This window comes from Tympanuchus pallidicinctus, unplaced genomic scaffold (genome assembly GCF_026119805.1).
Source record: "Tympanuchus pallidicinctus isolate F22 unplaced genomic scaffold, pur_lepc_1.0 scaffold38, whole genome shotgun sequence".
Taxonomy (NCBI): Eukaryota; Metazoa; Chordata; class Aves; order Galliformes; family Phasianidae; genus Tympanuchus; species Tympanuchus pallidicinctus.
In genome coordinates this window covers 160,513-179,428 of record NW_026294756.1, presented here as the reverse complement: position 1 = coordinate 179,428, position 18,916 = coordinate 160,513, and the positions used below count along the sequence as shown (strand labels likewise).

Sequence of the window (18,916 nt, the reverse complement as noted above, 5' to 3'; positions counted from 1 at the left end):
TACCTCACCTCCGGCTCTGTCAGCGCTCCTCGAGCCCTCAGGATGTCAGCAATGGACTTGGGGCAGAGAGGGGGCTCAGAGCACAGCACAGCCCCGCTGCTGCCCCCCATCCCTGCCAACCCCGCTCACCCCGCGCCCGCAGTGCTCCAGCAGCAGGTAGAGGTGGCTGTGGGTGCCGAAGTGCCCGTGCAGCCGGACGATGTGGCGGTGGCACAGGCGGCCGTGCAGCTCCAACTCGTGCTCCACCTGCATTGGGGTGAGCCCAGAGACCCCCCCAGTGCGCTGCCCTCAGGGAGATGGGGATGGGAAGCAAGGGATCAACCCAAGACAAGAGAAGGAGGAAGGGCTGCGGGCGTTGCTCCCCTCCCTGGAGTGTCCTGTCCCCCCACACTCACCCTCTCCCTGGTTCCTGGCATGGAGAGCCGGGCCCTTGGGATCACCTTTGCAGCGTAGACCCTTCCGCTGGCCAACTCCATCAGCTGATAGCAGCTCCCAAAAGCACCCTGGGGGGACAGCGGGATGGACTCCCAGGGCTTGGGACCCCGGGGGATCTCCTGGTGCTGCTCTGTGCTCTGCTCTGCCTCCATCCTTGTTCTGTCTGCGCTGGTTTCCCCATGGAAAGGGGGAGTCCTGGCTGGAGGCAGGAAGCTGTTGGACATTTACCTCCCCCAGCAGCCATCCCCGCTGGTAGAGAGCCCCGCTGCCCTCGTTCTGGATGTAGCTGTCGGGCAGCTCACCCTGTGCCATCCTGCTGCACTGTGCTCTATGTTGGAATGCTTCACCATCACCTGCACCTGGCTTTCCTCCCCCCCCCGTGCTGTAACTGCTTCATCTCCGGGCTGTTTGTACCCTGGGTGCTGTGATGCTGTGGGTCCAGGGGGGCACAGCCCTGGGGTGGGTCCCACCTCCCTGGGCTGCTGGGTGGGGATGGAGCCCATGGCAATGTACCTAGAGTTTGGGGGATGCTGTGACCCCCTCCATTTGCCTGCCTTCCCAGCACTCAAAGACCCCCCCCCAATCTCTCCAGAAGATCTCTCTGTAGCTGCTGGAACCCAGCCCCAAAGATGCTGGGGAAGAATGGGGCTGGGGGTGGAGGGGGTCTTATCTGCCTCTCCTTCCCTTTGGGCAGGACTGGGTTCCAAGGATCCCAATTGCAGCAGGGGGGGTTGCACCCCAGGGCCCCCTGCACAGGGCTCCCTGCCTGGCGCCTGCAGCTGGGCCTTGACTGGGGTGGGGGGGGGGGGGGGCTGGCCAGCAGCCAGCGCAGGGCTGGAGGCAGCTGTGGCCCCCCCAGGGACATCCCAGGCCCTTAACTCCCTGTGTGCCACGCTGGGCTGTGCTGGTGTGTGTGTGATGCCAATGGGTGAGGAGACCCCTGGGAGGGGGGGGAGGACGGAGCCACCTCCGAGGGGGGGCACAGCGAGGTGCCAGGAACGGGGCCCCCCTCCCCCACCTCCCCTGGTGATACCAACTCCAGCGGCACCAGACCCCGTGTCACCCCACAGTGTTGAGGCTGAGGTCGGATTTGGGGTCACGTTCTTCCCCCTCCCCCATCTGTGCCCCCCCTCCTTCCCCCCCCCCAAGCAGAACCTCCCCCGCAGCTCGGTGCACCGCGGGCCCCCAAGGGTTAAGCAGGAGATTGGGGAGGGCTGGGCGCACCTTTGGGGCTGGATATTAATAACGCAGCGGGGAGGGACGGGAGGCGAGCGGGAGGGGAGCGCAGCCGCCCGCCCCAGGAGCCGCACACGCGATGCCCGCTCGGCCGGGGGGGTCCTGAGCTGCCCCCCGTGTGCCCGGCCCCATAGCGGGACCTCTGGGTCAGGACGGACCGGCCAGAACGCACCCCAGGGTGCTGGTGCTGCAGCAGAGCTAGGCATGGCTGCAATAGGGCGGCGGGACAGCCTGGCAGCCCGCGCCCACCCCGGGGGAGCCCACGGTGCCGGGTAAGCCGCTGCGTTCTGCTGAATCTCTCGTAGCTCTCTGCCCACCCTGCTGGGGGGAGGTGGGCTGTGGGACCCCCCTTGCTGCCCCATGGGCACGCAGAGCCCTGCTTCGCCCCAGGGAAACTGAGGCACGTGGTGCCCTCCTGCACCATGCTGAGGTCGGGCATCACTGCTGAGCCCTCTGCCCCCATCGGCTGCCCCTGGCCCCCACGGGGAAAATTGGGGGTGTGGGGGGGGTCTGGCTGTGCTGCTGCTACCAGTGTGGTGCTGGGGTGCAGGAGGGAATTTGTGTCCCCAGAGACCCCCGGTCCCCGTGGGCGCAGCGGGGTGGGAGGAGACCGGCTCAGCCAGGGGATTTTCCAGGAATGGCCCCGTCCCTGCTGCAGGGCTGGGGCCCCCGCACCCCTTTGCGGGGTGGAGCTGCGGGGTGCTTTGGGGACCATGGGGTGGTTTTGCGGATGTGGGGTGGTTTGAGGTCGTGAGGTGGCTTAGGGCCACAGGAAAAGGAGTTTTTGTGGGCAGTGGGGTGCTCAGGGTCAGGCACTGCGGGGAGGGGACACAGGGCAGCCCTCTGGCACCCCCTGCATTGCTCACAGAGGGCAGATCCGGATCCAGGCGCGCTGCTCAGGGAGGGACACTGAGTCACGGCTGCACCACCGCCTCCACCACGCAGGTCCCGTCCTGCACCGCCAGCCCGGCAGGCAATGGGATGTGTGGGGCCGTGTGAGGTGCACAGAGTTGTGCTGAGCACAGCGCCATAGGGGTGATGGCATCACCTGTGGGGCTGCGCCCACCTCGGTGGCACAGTTTGGGGCGCATCCCGCACCCCTGGGACCTTTCAGCACCATCTCAACTTGGGGTCCCCGTGGTGTCACCCCATCAGCGGCACCACAGTAGCTGTGGGGTGACACCCTCGGTGTCTCTGCTCCACAGGTGTTGGTGGCTGTGGCGGGCGCTGCTCCTGGCCTGGCTCAGCCTGGGCTGTGGGATCGGCACCACACAGGTGAGGGTTGGGGGCACCCGGCTGCTCTGGTCGCACATCGGCCCCAGCCATGATTGTCCCCTTCCTCCACGCAGGTCCCAGCCCCACGAGGAGCGATGTGGGGTCCTGAGCCCCCCACCCACACTCGGCTTCGCCGGCAGCCAGCTCAGGGTGCGTGGGGGCCGTGGGGGCCATGGAGTGTCTGCTCCAGCTCCTGCGGGGACGGCGTTGCGTTCCGCACCCGGAGGTGTCTGCGGTGAGCGGGGAGGGCAGTGCAGCCCCTGGTGTGTCCCCATGCTCAGAACCCCTCAGCACCTGGGCACCATCCCACACGACGGTTCTGAATGGTTTTAGAGGGGAAAGAACGGGGGAGGAAGCGGGTTTCGGATTTGGCTGCCCGCATCAGGAGATGTGGGACACAGCCCCGTATGGGACACCGTGGTTCTGCTCTCATTCGTGCGTCACTCCCAGCCCAGTTGGAGCATCCCAGCCCCACAAGAAGTCTCCATGGAGTCACAGGGCTGCATGGGGCTGCCTTAATCCTAACCCTGACACTAACCCTGCTGATGCTGTGCTGCAGCTCTGCCGAGGAGGAGCCGTGCACAGGGGACCAGCGGCAGTACCGCCTCTGCCAGCTGCAGGTGAGCATCCATGGTGCAGCGCAGCGTGGCGCTGTGGGTTCCACGTTCCAGACCCTATTGCCCCATCGTGCCACCCCCACAGGGCTGCCCTGGCGGCTCGGTGCCGTTCCGTGCCATGCAGTGCTCCCTATACGACGACAAACCCGTGCAGGGCATGCAGACCCGGCACCGCTGGGTGCCCTTCTATGGAGGTGAGCCCCAGGGCGTGGGGGCACCACCGGGGGCCCTGATGCCCCCACCACTGGTGTCCCCTCCTTCCCTCTGGCTCTGCAGCCCCCAACGTCTGTGACCTCAACTGCTTGGCTGTGGGGCACAACTTCTACTACACCTTTGGCCGAGTGCTGGATGGCACCCGCTGCAGGCCTGGCTCCACGGATCTGTGCGTCGGTGGGCGCTGCCTGGTGGGTGTGTGTGGGGATGGGACCCCTGGCCCCGGTCCCTGTCCCTGCCCTGACACCACATCTCTGCTCCTGCAGAGCGTTGGCTGTGATGGGATCCTGGGCATGGGTGCACAGACCCGTGTCTGCAGCCGGTGCGGCGGCGGGCAGGATGGGTGCCTCTTTGTGCACCGGCTCTTCCAGGACACGGAGCCCTTCTCCGGTGAATGAACATTGCCCCGGCCCCTCCATGGGTGAATGCTTTGGCTCTTGGCTCCCCTGTCCCCTTGTCCCCTGCCTGCTTTTCCTGCAAGCCCCATCACCTCTGGGGTGTTGCTGTGGTCTGGTGATCCCCAGGGCTGGTCAGGGGTCTCCAGGATGCACCCAGGGCCCACACGGTCCATGTCTCCTTTTGGGGTCCCACGCATGACTTGCGTGTCCCAGTGCGTGGGGTCAGGCAGGGTCAATGCCCTGGGGGTGCCCCACTGCCCAACCCCCTCCCACTTCTCACTCACCCTGTGGGTGTCCCAGCTCTGGCCCTGCTGTCCCCATGATGTCCCCTCGGGCCACATTCTGCCCTGACTCCCTGCCCACCTTCAGGTCATTTTGGGTACATGAATGTGACCAAGATTCCCGCTGGAGCCACCAACATCAAGGTGACAGACAAGAGCCGCAACTTCCTTGGTAGGATGTGTTCTGTCCCCTCCCAGTCCGTCCCAGTCCATCCTATGGCCACGGGCAACTGTGCAGCACCACTCCCCCCACTCTGAGTGCAACGCTCCCCATCTCAGGGCGCTTCCAGAGGCGGTGGCTGTGAGTTTTGGCCAGTGCAGGGCCACTGCGGGACTTGGGGGATCGGGGAGCTCTGCCCTTGGGATCCAGCTGTGCCATGGGACTTGGGCCAAACCTGCCATGGATTTAACGCTCCCCCACACCCCACACACAATGTTCCCAATGTTCTGGCCCTCCTGGGGGCCTCCAATGGGGGCTCGATGCCCCCTCCCAGCCCAGACCTGTGTGCCAATCCCGGGGCCATGCGTGGCTCAGCCCAGATGCGCTCCTTCCCACAGCCCTGATGGGGAGCGACGGACGCTATGTGCTCAATGGGGACTGGTCCATCGCCTGGCCGGGGCCCTACGAGGCAGCTGGCACACAGCTGCTCTACGCCCGCAGCCCTGATGGCACCGAGAGCCTGGAGGCACCTGGACCCACAGACGAGGACCTCCATGTGCTGGTGGGGAGCGGGGGCAGTGTGGGGATGCGGGCGGCTGCCCCCAACCCCAACGATCTCCTGAGTTCTGCCCCTGAACACACAGGTGCTGCTGCAGGAGCCCAACCCAGGCATTGAGTATGAGTTCTGGTTGCCTCGTGGGCTCCCCCAGCGCAGCATGGTGGACACCAGTGCCCTGCGGCAGCCCCAGCCCCGTGGGGCCGGCAGCCCCCCGCCTGTTGAGCCCCCACTTCCCACAGTGACCCCCAGGGCCTGGGGCCACATCACAGAGCCACTGCCACCGCGAAGCCCCCCTGGGGTCAGAGCTGCTGCAGGTGACCTCCCACATCCTCCCACACCCCTGGGCTGTGTGCTGGAGTCTAGAAGCACCCCTTTCTCCTTACGGGTCCCAAGGGAGGGTTTGGGTGCCACATCCCAGCCTTTGTCCCCGCAGGGCGATGCGGGCGGTGCCGTCCACCCAAGGGACGCTCCCAGCGCATCCGGCACTTCTGCCAGAGTGACTTCGGTGAGCAGCAGTGGGGCGGGGGGACAGGGCAGAGGGGGGCAACACCCGGCGTGATGCCCCGCTCAGTGCAGCCCACTCCCACCCTGCAGTGTTCCGAGCGTGGATCCTGGCACGCCGCTCGGTGGGGCAGGAGATGCGCTACGAGGTGCAGGTGGTGACGCCGTACCGGCGCCGCTTCCCCATGGTACCGCGGGAGTACGTCTGGGTGCCCGACACGTGCGGCTGCCCCACGCTGCTGGAGGGCCACGAATACGTGCTGATGGCACGGCGGCACGTCAACTACGAGCACACGCTGAACCGCATCCTGCTGCAGCGCGACGGCTACGCGCGGCCGTGGTCACCCCGCGAGGAGCGCGCGGTGCGGGAGGCGGAACGGCACTGCGCCCACCTGCAATGAGGCTGCAGGGATGGGGGACCCCAGTGGGGATGGGGGGACGGGACCCCTCCTTCCTGCTGCGCTGTGGGACCTCAGTGGCCCTCGGCGCAGCCATGGGGGGTGATGGAGGGGAGTGGTAATTTATTATTTTTGCAGAAAATAAACCTATCTATGGCTTGCTTGCTGTGTAGCCCTTTCCTGGCTGTAATAAACCCGGTGTGTCCCCACCCTGGGGTGCTGTCCCGTGTCCCCGCACTGAGCCCCCCGAGCAGCACATCCCCATTCCCATCCCCACGTGGCCGCCTGCCAGGCTGTGCCTCTCGGGGCCGGGACCTCTGCTTATCTCCCTTCCGGCGGAGGCGCGGGTCCGTCGCTGTGCCGTAACACAAGCCGTGTTCTGGCTGTGTCCCACGGGGCCCACAGATGGGGACGGGGATGGGGACACCCCGGCGCTGCGCCACGCACCCCAGGACAAGTCACACCATGGGCACAGGGTGTTGGGATCAGCCTGGGAGGTGCCAGGTGATTCGGTGCACCGGTGAGGGTGAGGCACCCTGCGGTGCTTAGGGGCAGGAAGACACTGATGCCCAATAAAAGTGCTCCTTCCACCCAGCAGGGTTTGTCCCTGGGCACAGGGGGCTGCTTTGCTCTTGGAGGGGGGGGATCCCCAGGCAGTGAGCAGTGCTGGGCAGTTTTGTGCTGTCCCCTTTGCTGAGGGTCTCTCCCCATCCCGCTGTCTGGGGGGTTTGGGCTGCGTGCTCAGGAGTTTTGCTGTTCTCCACGTCTTCGTCGTCGCTGCGATGAGGCAGAACTGTGCTCACACGCTGGTTGTGCTGGAGCCCAGATGCTCTCCTTGCTCAGGAGGCTGCCCATGGGACCCAGCACCGAGTGGTGGGAGAACCCCTCTGGTACATGGTGAGGATGGGATTGGGATCTGGGATGGGGCTGTATGAGTTGGGGCTGCTCTCGGACACACACAGCCCTCCCCATCCCCACCTCTCCCCCAGCACAACGTGCTCAGTGTCAGTTCCGCACTGCAGGCTGCACGCTGGGAATGGGACAGGCCATGGCGGGGGGGGAGAGACCCCTAGGGAGGGTCCCTGAATCCCTCCAGGCCGAGGGCCAGCACAGCTGCAGGCAGAGTGCCGTGATGGGAACGCAGCTTCCTGGTGATTGCACCCTTGGACAAAGGTCTTTCTCTCCTTGGTGACATCCATGCGTGCCCCAGCTGTGCAAACACGCCGAGCCTGGGGATGGCACAGCAGGCACAGGACTGACGGCCAACACCCAGCAATGCTGCACTTCTCTGCTCCATGCCCGTGTCCTGCAGTGGTGGCTGACTCCCATTTGGCTGTGATGTCCCCACGAGGGCCCCCGCTGGCAGCGGTCCCCACGCTGTCCCAGCCCGGCGCTGCGCTGCGTGCTGGGGCGCAGCTGTGCCGTGCTGCTGGGACACGGGGCACTGTGGTGTGCAGTGGCCCCAGGCACGTTCCTGAAGGCTGAACCGTGTGCCAGCACTGCAGCGCGGATTGGGGCTGTTCTCTCCGAGCACCCAGCTCCTGCTCCATACCCAGATGTGGGCTTTTGGCCTTTCCAGCACAAGACATGTTTACTCGGGTGCAGCTGTTTGGAGGGATATCACGTCTCCTCCCCACCCCTCTGCGCCTGGGAAAGGCCGTGAGGTCCGTGCTCTGCTCCCTCTGGACATCACCTCCGTGAACCAGGGCTGTGTCCAGCAATGCCCCAGTCCTGGGGGTGCAGGGATGAGGCAGCAGAGGATGGCAGCCATCGCTGTGTCCGTATCCACATGTGGAGCTGGGTGGGAGCAGCCCATAAAGACAACAGGGGGTTTATTTTGAAGACGGGTACGGATGGCTGTGGGCCAGGCGACCTGCACAGCCAGCCAGCACACATAGCCAGGCAGTACGGAACATACAGGACAGCATGGCCAAGAGGATCGCGATCTCACAGAGCAGGAGGACGATGGGGAGGAGGTTCCTGTGCTGCCCTTCCTGGGGGGAGAGGCCCTGAGGAGCGAAGCAGGAGTGGGTGTCCTCATCAAAGATGTGGGCAGCGGGGCAGGAGGTGCAGTTGTTGGCCGAGCTGCCCTGGCACGTGTAGCACGAGTGGTGGCAGCGGGCGCAGATGCGGGATGTGTGCGTGGTGCTCCGGGAGCGGCCGTAGGAGCGGGGTGGGCAGTAGGACAGGCAGGAGCTCTGGTGGGCATAGAAGGAGCCACTGCATTCTGCAAAGGGATGGAGGTGTGAGAGGGGACATGGGGCCCCCTGGAGCCACCAGGAACTGAGAGCGTCGTCCCCTCCTGCCCAGAGTCGTGGTGAGGAATGCGCTCACCCTCGCATGCTCCCTGTGCGTCCCGCTTGGTGCACTCGCCCGTGGTGGGGGCTGAGAAGTGCCTGGCCATCATGTCCTCATCTGTGCCGTGCAGGTGAAGGATGAAGCTGGTCAGCACGCCTGGTGGTGGGAGGAAGAGAATGCAGTGCTGGGTGGCGGCCATACGTCCCCAACCCACGTCCTTGGTGGTGGATGTGGGGCTGGAAGCTGCAATGCCCTTTATAGGGCTGTGTGGGAGACCACAAAGCACAGCCCCCGCAGAGACAGGGCTCTCCCATGGGCTTTGCCCAGAGGGAAGCAGAGGGAGGATGGTCAGATGCCAACCAAATAAAGGGAAGGGAGGGAACGAAGCACTGGGTGGTAGCGGTGGATGGGTTTGTCCCTGCGGTGCCCACCTGTGTTGTAGGCATCACCCTTGTTCTCCAGCTGCAGTGTCCAGGTCCCGTTGGGGTTCTCATCCCAGAAATGTGTGGACATGAAGGTCCAGTCCTTGTAGCCCTGCTGGCTGGTGTCGTATGGGCTGTGGGCAGACATGGGGGGGGGCTGCAGGGGCTGCAGACCAAAGGGGCTCCACAAACACTCTAGGCTGAGCATAACAGGGCACTGCCAGGACTCGGCACAACCCTTACCGCACAGACACCAGTGTGGACGTGGTGCCCATGGGGCTCCTCAGTGCAACCTGCAGGTCCCCCCGGCGGCTGTAGCTCAGCGAGAGCTGCACCTGGACGTGCTCCAGTGAGCGGATGCTCCTGGTCCTCCCCGAGCAGGAGGAGGTGTCTGCAGGCACGGTGAGTTTGGAGCCGATGTTCCTGATGGGCACAAGAAGGGGTGAGAGCATCACCCCCCCCCTCGGTGGGCATCCTGCCCTCTGCCGTGGCTCTGACCACAGCCCTGCACTGACAGCAGAAGCCAACTCCTGAGATGCAGTTCCTGCATCAGAAGGCAGCACAGCTTTGCTCCAAGAAAGCCCCTGTGTGAGGTCAGACCCCAGGGGACCTCGTTCCTTACCGGGGGGCACGGAGAGCTTCGATGGAACACCTCTGCTGAGGCCGGGTTCCTGCCCACGCCTGGGCCAGCTCCACCAGCAGAGCCGCGTCCAGCAGCCCGTAGCCGTAGTGGTGGCTCACTGGGATGTGGGAGAAGGGGGCACGTGAGCCCCTCTGAGGGCTGGGCACTGGTTGAAGCCAGCAACCACAGACTCACCCTTGCGCCCGACCCCATTCACAGCCCAATCCTCTGCCTGCAGGTGAGCGGGTCGGGAGGCCCTGACCACCAGGTGCTGCACGTCACGCCAGGTCAGTGCTGGGCTGGGAGGGAGAGAACATTGGGGAAGAGGTCTCTGCTTTGGGGGGAGCTCTGAGGGCAGCCCCCCGGCACCTACTTGGCCTCCAGAGCGAGGGCGACCATTCCTGCAGCCAACGGGGCCGAGGCAGAGCTGCCTGCGTGTCTGTCGGTGCAGCGGTGGTGCAGATCAGTGGTCACCTGGGGAGGACAAGGGGGTGGGGGTTCGTCCCTTGTCCCCTGCTGGAGGACGCACCCCGGTCCCTCCATGCCCCATGCTTGGGTGGAAGCGCCTCCTCCTGTTCAGGTTGGGGGACACTCACAATCTGTGCTTCGCTGCTGGTGCTGCTGCTGTAGGTGGTGGTGAGGCTGGAGGCACAGGGTTCGCTGAAGCGAGGCTGCCGGCCGCTGGCAAAGGCACTGCTCACAGTCAGCGTGTAGACGCTGTTGGTGTACCCGTCGCAGTTGCAGTTGTCATAATTGATGCCACCACTGCCAGAAGCCCAGATGAAGATGGAACCGAGCCCCCCACGCCCCTGGGACAGGGAGAGGATGAGCAGGAAATGGCCTTGTCACCATCCAGCTCTGTGCTGGAGAACCCCAAGTATCCCTGCTGCACCAGCACCAGCACACTTCTGCTCTGATCCGGAGCCAGCAAACCTACAGGACGTGAGCGCTGTGCTTACTTTTGTGATCCCGTTGTGAAAGGCTTTCATGGCCAGCACCCCCGGCCCATCCACGTGCCTCCCATCATCCAGAGGGCCCCAGCTGGCGCTGTAGATATGGATGTGCTGTGGCTGCAGGCTGAGGGACTGAGCCTCCACGATGTCCGTGATGGGACCGTCCAGCATCCGCACACCTGGGGAGGTGATCTGGCAGTCAGGGCTCATTGGGTCTGACCAGCCCCAGCCCTGCTCCACAGCCATCAGTTTCCTACAGGTCAGTGCTGGATTATCAATCCTTCTTAACCCCCGTGCAGTTTTAACCCCCTTTGGCACGGTCACTTTGCAGGGAAGCTGGGCAGAGAGCAGGGCACCGGTCCTGCAGTGTGCGGAGGCAGAGCCCTGCGCTGCCGCTGGGCCTGCTGTAAGTCCGCAGCACCCTCTAGTGCTGCGCAAGCCCTAAACTTCCCCCGGAGCAGCCCAGCGCCCGGGAAGCCCTCAGGGCTTCGCATCCATGAAACATCATCCAGGGGTTCACTGCTGATGTCCAAAGCACTGCTCTGAAGCCTCAGCTCCCTGGTTTTACAGCACTGTGGTGCTGCTGGGGTCAGCCTGAGGGCTGAAGGCACGCTTTCCTCCAGGTTCCTGAGCTGGCTCGTGCCTCCTTCCCATGCCAAGCAGCAGGAGGAGGAATTGCTCACCTCCAATTTTTGCATTGTATGCAATGCCTGCACCGCAGATCTGGTTGTTGGCTACGGCTGCTGCCTCTCCTGCACAGCGCGTCCCGTGCCTGAGGGGCAGACACAGGAGATCCGTCCTTGGGGGAGGGGAGGGGAGGCTGGGGGGCTGGCACAGCTCTGCTCCCAGCTCAGGAGGGGATTTCCACGCAGAACCAGAGGGCAAAACTCACCGGTTCTCATCCCAGGCGTTGTACCTGGGCTGGGGGTCAGGGTCGTTGCTGTTGAAGTCATAACTGGCGAGGGGATCCTAGAGCAAAACAGGGCACCGACGTGACAAAATCACACTGCGAAGAGGAGCTGTGCCAGCTCAGGGCAGACACCCAGCCCAGGGAGGTCCCTGCACGCCCAGCGACTGCAGCAGCCTCGCCTGAACCTGCTGGGCTCAACCAAACCCACGCTGCTGTGAACTGATTAAAGTTCCCCTGTTCTCTTTGCTCTCTGAGCACGCGAGGGCTTACAAGCCCTACTTGCTTTGCAGCTTGCTGTAATTACATCTGATTATTCTGGGGGCTCGTCCGTGCACAAGTTCTAACATTTCCTTGATGTGAGAAATGATGGCAGAGACACAAAGCCCTTTGATCCGACCACGGCAAGGCTGAATTCCCACCACAAATCCCACGGGCTGCAGAGCTGCGCCGTCCCTTCCCAGCCCCGAAGCTCCGAGCTCTGCCCGAGGGGAGCGTAGTTACGTAGTTAGCAGCCAGGTCAGGGTGGTCCTTCTCAATGCCATCATCCAGGATGGACAGCACGACCCCCCGGCCAGTGTAGCCTTTGCTCCAGGCAGCGAGGATGTTGAGATCGGGGCTGATGTCGTTGTTCTGCAGAACGGATTGGGATCGATTGGTGCAGAGCAGCAGGTGGAGGACGTCCTTCAAGGACCCTCCTGCTGTCTCATCTCTGCTGGCATTAGCCCTGCTTATACTCAGGGCAGGTGATTTGCTTGAGGACATCGGGATTAGATGGGAGAGCAGCAAAATCTCACCATGTACCACTGCTTGGGGAACCAGGGATCTGTGGGCACCACGCTGACGCTCCTCTTGGTGCGACTCTTCACCGTTTGCTGCTCAAACCAGAGAACCTGGGGGGGAAGCAGCGTTGTAGGCACCCTGTGTGTTCCCATAGGGTCATCCTACACCCTGCCCTGGGTCCGTGGTGCAGCCCAGCCCCTACCTGTGGCTCCCTGCTCAGCCGCAGGCTCCAGCCCCAGTGCCTGCTCAGGGACGTCTGCCTGGAGCCACGGTGCTGGAAGTGGTAGTAGGGCTCTTCCTGCAGCACCTGCAGTGAGGGCTGAGCTCAGGGGCTGCACGGAGATGGGCGGGGAGGTGGGGATGTGTGAGTGCCAGCTCTGCTGGGTTGGGATGTGATGCATTGGGTGTGCCAGAGGATCACAGAACTGTAGGGGCTGGAAGGGACATCTTGGGATCATCGAGTCCAATCGCTATGCCAAAGCAGGCTGACTTAGACCAGGGTGGTACTGGAGGAGAGGATTCTCTGCAGGATGGGGGTTTGTGCATGGGCTTCCCGTGCTTGTGTGGTGGCTGCAAGTAGCTGTGCAGCCTTATAGGAACTCGTGTACCCCTACACAGCCCTACATCCCACCTACAGCAGGTCACAGAACCACAGAATGGCCAGGGTTGGAAGGGACCTCAAGGATCACGAAGCTCCAACCCCCCACTACACGCAGGGCCACCAACCTCCGCATTTCACAGCAGCCCAGGCTGCCCAGGGCCCCATCCAACCTGGCCTCGAACACCTCCAGGGATGGACGGGGCATCACAGCCTCTCTGGGCAGCTGTTCCAGCACCTCACCACTCTCATAGCAAAGAACTTCCCCCTGGCATCCAATCTAAATCTTCTCTCCCTCAACTTCAAACCATTTCCCCTCGTCCTGCTGTTATCAACCCTTTCCAAGAGCTGACTCCCCTCCTGTTTGCAGGCTCCCTTTAGGTACCGCAGGCTGCACTGAGGTCACCCCGCAGCCTTCTTTTCTCCGAGCCCAGCTCCCTCAACCTGCGTGTCGGACCTCACCTGCCCCACGCACAGCATCCCGTGCCGCTTTGCCAACCGCCCAGCATCCCCCGGCCCCGCCTCCACCCGCACGGCCCAGCTGCTCATGTAGACTCGGGGCCGGGCTGCGGGCAGATCCTGCGGGAGCCCCAGACCCCCCCCCAACCCCAGACCCAGCAGCAGCCGCAGCCCCCACGCCGCCCCCAGGCCGCGCGGTGCCGCCATGCCCCGCGATCGTTGCCACGGACACGGCGACGCCACCTGCCCGCCCCGCCCCGCACAGCTCCGCATTGGACCCGGGGCCGCGCGGAGGCGAGCGAGCCCCGCAGCCATGGGCTCCGTGCAGCAGCGCCTGCAACGTTTCCTCGACCGCCCCGGGCCGCTCTCCGACTTCCTCGGCCGCCTGGAGTCTCGCACCGGAGTCCGCCGGCTCTACCTGGCTACAGGTGCGCCCGCAGCCCCACCGCGGGATCCCTTTTTTCCCCAGCTCGGGAGCCGCCCCGCGGGGATCCCTCAGCCCCCTCCCCTAATTTCGGGTGCCCCCCTGCCCTTGAGTGTGCTGACAGCCCCGCGCTGCCCAGCATGGGGCCGGCCGCTGCCTGAGGGGGGAAGGGGGGGGGAATGAGGGAGCTGCCAGGGGGGCCGTTGTGTATTTGGGGGGGTGGCAGCCCCTTCCCCTCCTCACTCTCCTTCCTCTCCCCCCTTCCACCTCCCCTCCCAGCCCCACATGGGCTTCACAGCCGTGCTCAGCCTGGGTCCCCACATCCCCCTGCCCTGGGGAAGCCCAGCTGCAGTGTGGGACAAACCCCAACCCCCCCCCCCAAGCAGGAGGGCAGAGGTCTGCTCGTTAACCACGTGCTGTTTGTTCATTAATGAGAAACCAGAGATATCTCCCTAGGCAGCTGATCCTGACACCACTTGACCCCTCGGTGCGGCTGTCACCTCAGCCTTGGCCAAGTTTGTTCCTTGGCCCCGTTTACGACTTGCCATCTGCCTCTGCATTTCCGTATTGAACCTCCTGGGGTTTCCCTGCTGTGCTCCCAGCCCGGTTCCTGGCCCCATGGCTGCTGTAGAGTTTGACTGCTCCTCTGGGAGCCGCATGCAGGAGCAGACACGAGTTTGGAGCAGTGCTGGGCTGTCAGATGCCTGCTGCTGGGGCTCCGGTTGCACTTTGGGCTGTGGGTGATGGGGACGAGCAGCGGCGTTGCTCCTGCAGCACAGCTCCGGTGTCTGGAAAGGTGAAGCCGCTGCTCAACAACAAATATCGGATTTCTTCCTCCCTTCCCCCCACTCTGCAGCCGTCCCTCATTTCTGTTGGGACCAGAAGGGGCTGCTCGGTGCCTTTTAAACCAGCACAGACCCAGCAGCTGCCTCTGGGCAGCACAACTGGATTCTCTGCCAGGTAAAGGGGAGGACAGCATCCCCTCTGTGACACATCTGCAGGCTGCCTGTGCTCGTGGCTGGGGAAACCTCTTTGCCAAGCTCTGTGGCCAAGCCTTGCTCTCCATTCAGTGCTGCAAAGATCTTCAGTGATCTCCCATCCCATATGGGAGGCAGGGACGGGGCTCAGGGGTTGGGTGCCTTGGGGCAGCGTGGGCAGCTCCTCCAGCAGCCTGGTCAGGGTCCATAGTGCACAGAATCCCTTCCTCCGCTGGATTTTTCCTCCTTCTGTGCTCACATTGGTGTCATTGTGGGTTTAGGACCCCAGGATGCGTCTCCTTCCTGCCCTGTCCTTCACACAAGGCTCCTCTGTGCAAGCTGAGCCTCTCCTTTGTGTTCTGCTCTTACATAAATTTCTCTGGGGGCTAAACTTAGCCTGTGAAATCCATTCTAAGGCTCTTTAGGGAATGAAACCCGGAGCTGCCTGAACCTGCCTGCTTGTTTCCCTCGGAGGGAAGCTGTGGCTGCTCCCACGAGTTGGGAACAGCGCCCATCTCCTTGCAGAGCCCCGGGCCCAGAGGTGCCCATGCCAGCACTGAGCTGCTGCTGTGAGCAGTGCAGGGATGAGCCGTCCTCTGTGCCCCTTTCCTTTAATTCACTGCCACAGACAGGCTAAGTCCCAGCTCTCTTGCCTGCTGTAGGATAAGGAGCTTATGCTGCTGGCAGTGTTGTAAGCAGGGTGTGCAGGAGCTGAGATGCCGCTGGGGTGGCACAGAAAGCACCAGGCTGTGTGCTCTGCTCCACCACAGTGGTGGTTTGGCAGCGAGTGCTCCTCTGATGCAGCACCTGGGGACCGGGGAGGTGCTTTGCCTTGTCTTTAATTTAACAATCACATTTAATGGCAGGGAAGCTGGATTGCTGGCTCTCAGGGGGCTGAATCCTAACAGGCTCAGCACAAGCACACACAGGGTAGTGAGCAGAGGGCAGCAAGGAGGCAAGCATCTCCCACCTGGGGCTGCCTCCGTCCCCCTGAATGTGTTCTGCTTGCCATGGACAAGTCCAGGCCAGGGAAAGGACAAACGGTGACCAAAGCAAAGCCTGATGTGTGCACCCCTTCCTCCCAGCAGTGCAATGCAGCTCTGCACAGCTCCCCGTGCTGAATCCCTGGCTCTCGGTTCTGTCCTGCAGGTTCCCTGGCCGTCCTGGGGCTGTACCTGGTGTTTGGCTACGGTGCCTCACTGGTCTGCAACCTCATTGGCTTCGCCTACCCTGCATATGTCTCGTAAGTACTGACTCTACAGCCCTGGATGGGCAACGTGAGGGCAGAGTCACTCCTGGGGCAGCAGGACCTGCTGTGGGGAAGGCCGTGCCTGCTGTAGGAACAAACCTGCAGAAGCAGTGACTTATCCCCTCCCTCCCACAGCATTAAAGCCATCGAGAGCTCCAGCAAGGAGGATGACACCACGTGGCTCACATACTGGGTGGTTTACGGCGTCTTCAGCATAGCTGAATTCTTCTCTGACATTTTCCTCTACTGGTTCCCCTTCTACTACGCTGGGAAGGTAACACCTTCATGGGGGCACGGGGGCTGCAGGTGCCGGAGCATTCCCCTTTATGGCTGAGTTCTTGGGGTTCATCTGTTGAGCTTTGGGGCCTCCAGAGAGCTCCAGCCTTTGGCAGGAGGGAGCGGAGCACCCCAGCAGCTGCACTGCTGTCCCAACCCGGCTCTGCAGCTCCTCTCCCCCCAACCAGTGCCTGTTCCTGGTGTGGTGCATGGCCCCGGTGTCCTGGAATGGCTCACAGGTGCTCTACCACAATGTCATCCGCCCCTGCTTCCTCAGGCACCACCGTGCTGTGGACACAGTGCTCGGCGACCTCAGCACCAAAGCACTGGATGCAGCCTCTGCCATCACCAGAGAAGGTAATGTGGGTCCATCCCCCCCAACCTGGGGCAGCTCTCAGTGCCCCTCCTGTCCCCCCCCCAGGCCATAGCCCCATCCCTGCCATGATGGCAGCCCAGCCTTTTTCGTTGTCTCTCTTCTTTCTGCGCCTCCCGGAGCAGTTCTGCACACTCTGCTCAGCAGCAGAGCCCGGCTGGCTGCTGAGGTCGCCCCGCAGCTCAGCGTGTCCGTACGTAACAGCCGCATTTCCATAGCCGGCACGGAGCCCGCGCCCCGCTGCCGCAAGCCCTGCTCCTACAAGCCCCGCTCCTCTCTTTAGGCCCCTTTGCTGTAGTCCACCCGGCTCCCCGCTGCAGATATAGGGCAGGCTCTCTCCCCTCTCCCGCAGCCCCGCACTCTCCCGTCCCGCCGGGTTCGTTGCGGGCTCCGGCGCTCACACGGCGCTCTCTCTTTCCCGCAGCCTCCGGGACCGCCGTGAAGCTGGCACAGGAAGCGAAGAGCAAATGAGGCACCGGGACAAGGCCGGTCTGAGCCCGGCCCTCGCTCCCGGGCCCGTCCTCGGCTCGGTTCCCCCCCCCCAAGTAAAGCTGCTCCCGATCCACTCCCATCTGCTCCGCGCGCTCCGGGCCGGCACGGCGCCTTTAAGAGGGGGCGTGGTTTCGTGCGCGGGTGGTGGCGCGGAGATGACGTCATCGGTGCGCGCCCGAGGGAGGGGCGCGCGTGGGGCGGCGGAGGTACGGCGGCCGGGAGGGGAGGCTTGTCTGTCTGTCCTGGGGCGGGGAGAGGTGTGCCCGTCTGGCGGCAGGGAAAGGGAACTATCTGTCCGTCTATCTGTCCACGGAGCGGGGAGGAAGGCTTCGTCCTGAAGGAGCGAGGGCGTCAGGGGTGTGTCTTTCCGTCCGTCCGTCTGTCTGTCCGTCCGTCCGTCTGTCCAGGGAGCGGGGTTGGTGCGGAGGTGGGAGGACGCGTGTCCTTCAACTGGCGGTGGGAGAGGCTCTGTCTGTCCGCCTGTCTGTTTGTCGGGGGGCAAAGATCCCGGGGCGGGGAAGGAGTGACCGTGCTGAGGCTGCGTATGTCGGTCTGTCTGTCTGTCCTGGAAGGGATCGGCCTGTCCGCATGAGGGAGGGTCGGTCAGCCGGTCTGTCAGTCCGGGTGCGTGGGGGGAGGAGTCTGTGTGTCTGTCTGTCTGTCTTTCTGCGGGTCCGGGAAGGGCCGGCAGCCGTCTGCCCTTGGGGTGAGCGTCCGTCTGTCCCGGCTGTGAGCCTCCCCTCCCTCTCAGAGCCCCGCCATGAGCTCCAAGGCCAAACGGGTGTTGCCCACCCGCCCCGAGCCGCCCACCGTGGAGCAGCTCCTGGCCGACGTGCGGGGCGCGCCCCCGGCCGACCCCGTCCTCCTACTCCCGGCTGAGCCTCCCCGGGGCAGCGGTGCTGACCGTGACGGCCCCGCTCCAGGTGAGCCCCGCGGAAGCAGCAGCGGGCGGGGTGCCGGGATGACCGAACCTCCATTGAGTTCCCCACGCCTCACAGGGCAGGAGGACGGCGTGGAAGAGCAGGAGCGGCTGTACCGGCAGTGCCGCGGTTACGTGGAGATGAACCGGCGGCTGCGGGAGGCGCGCGGGGAGCTGGCAGAGAAGCGTGACGAACTGCAGAGGGCGGGCGCGGCACTGGAGAGAGACATCGCCGAGATGCGGCAGAAGGCGTTCTGAGGTCGGGACACGGCACTGCCCGGGGGTCTCACCGGGAGCCCCCCTGGCTGCCTCCTTGTGCTCCCAGCGCGTTCACAGTGCTGCGTTTTCAAAGCACCCGCGGCCTTCATCCCCACCACGTGGCTGTGCGAGCAGCTCTGCCCCCTGCCAGCACCATGTCCACACGGCATCGCTTCACCTACGACTTCTCCATCTGGTACTGCCCTGAGGACCACACTGTCGCCTCCATCATCGCTGAGTTCTTGATGAAAAAGGGCTTCCGAGGCTACTTGGAGCACTGGGACCAGGTGGCCGGCACCCCGGTTGTGCTGAGTGCCACTGAGGCCATCGGTGCCAGCAGGGTTGGCATCCTCCTGCTGTCCCCCACATCCGTGGGGGATGCGTGGTGCCAACGGGTGTCCGAGTGGAACTTGCAGCACGTCGTGGAGCGCGGTGGCACCAGGGTGCTCCCCGTGTGCCTGGGGCTGAGGAAGGAGGAGGTGCCACCCTTCCTGCAGCACCTCACCCAGCTGCAGTATCAGACCCCTTTCTTCTTCGAGCGGCTGCTGCGGAGCCTGGCAGCATCGCAGGCCCTACCAGGAGAGCTGAAGAGAGCCGAGAGCTGAGGGGCAGCTGGGGGTGGTGGGTGGGGGTCTTGTGGTGCGGTGAGAGCAGGGTGGTGGGAATGGGCCACCATGATGGGTGCACGCAGTGGGACACTGCAGCGATGTGGCCAGGGCTGCGGTTATCACAAACCTTGACAAATCCTCAATAAAACCCTTCTTGGGAAGTGGGATGTGATTTCCTTGGTGAGGATGGGAAGCAGGCTGTGGGGGGGGGGCTGCCTGTCCCTG

The 18,916-nt window shown here is 64.0% G+C and overlaps 4 protein-coding genes across 6 annotated transcripts; 3 read left to right on the top strand and 1 right to left on the bottom strand.

Moving 5' to 3' along the window:
- Window positions 1-1,701: 1,701 nt before the first annotated feature.
- Window positions 1,702-6,181, top strand: ADAMTSL5 (ADAMTS like 5). Of its 2 annotated transcripts, XM_052699851.1 has the most exons (13): window positions 1,702-1,943; window positions 2,540-2,644; window positions 2,877-2,946; window positions 3,021-3,181; window positions 3,506-3,566; window positions 3,649-3,757; window positions 3,840-3,967; window positions 4,043-4,166; window positions 4,544-4,627; window positions 5,014-5,177; window positions 5,260-5,488; window positions 5,608-5,679; window positions 5,769-6,181. In XM_052699851.1, exons 1-13 carry the CDS (start codon window positions 1,876-1,878, stop codon window positions 6,074-6,076), a joined length of 1,683 nt encoding a protein of 560 aa, XP_052555811.1. In that variant the 5' UTR covers window positions 1,702-1,875; the 3' UTR covers window positions 6,077-6,181. The 2 variants fall into 2 exon arrangements, with proteins under 2 accessions (XP_052555811.1, XP_052555812.1); XM_052699852.1 differs by lacking the exon at window positions 2,540-2,644.
- Window positions 6,182-7,905: 1,724 nt separating this feature from the next.
- Window positions 7,906-13,388, bottom strand: PCSK4 (proprotein convertase subtilisin/kexin type 4). The gene is made up of 15 exons (XM_052699714.1): window positions 13,119-13,388; window positions 12,261-12,365; window positions 12,073-12,168; window positions 11,780-11,908; window positions 11,261-11,337; window positions 11,052-11,140; window positions 10,375-10,547; window positions 10,012-10,224; window positions 9,789-9,889; window positions 9,611-9,714; window positions 9,416-9,533; window positions 9,037-9,216; window positions 8,803-8,927; window positions 8,408-8,527; window positions 7,906-8,300 (listed from the first exon to the last, which is right to left on the bottom strand). Exons 1-15 carry the CDS (start codon window positions 13,386-13,388, stop codon window positions 7,906-7,908), a joined length of 2,295 nt encoding a protein of 764 aa, XP_052555674.1.
- A 7-nt stretch (window positions 13,389-13,395) lies between these two features.
- REEP6 (receptor accessory protein 6) lies at window positions 13,396-16,979 on the top strand. Its single transcript, XM_052699877.1, has 5 exons — window positions 13,396-13,543; window positions 15,666-15,759; window positions 15,901-16,039; window positions 16,230-16,398; window positions 16,839-16,979. The coding sequence occupies exons 1-5, from the start codon at window positions 13,429-13,431 to the stop codon at window positions 16,883-16,885; spliced, it is 564 nt and encodes a 187-aa protein (XP_052555837.1). The 5' UTR covers window positions 13,396-13,428; the 3' UTR covers window positions 16,886-16,979.
- A 110-nt stretch (window positions 16,980-17,089) lies between these two features.
- On the top strand, window positions 17,090-18,852 carry CUNH19orf25 (chromosome unknown C19orf25 homolog). 2 transcript variants are annotated; one of them, XM_052699885.1, is made up of 3 exons: window positions 17,090-17,263; window positions 17,658-17,829; window positions 17,905-18,852. In XM_052699885.1, the coding sequence occupies exons 2-3, from the start codon at window positions 17,667-17,669 to the stop codon at window positions 18,081-18,083; spliced, it is 342 nt and encodes a 113-aa protein (XP_052555845.1). In that variant the 5' UTR covers window positions 17,090-17,263; window positions 17,658-17,666; the 3' UTR covers window positions 18,084-18,852. The 2 variants fall into 2 exon arrangements, with proteins under 2 accessions (XP_052555845.1, XP_052555846.1); XM_052699886.1 differs by having other exon boundaries at window positions 17,090-17,829; window positions 17,905-18,084; window positions 18,178-18,852.
- Window positions 18,853-18,916: the final 64 nt, after the last annotated feature.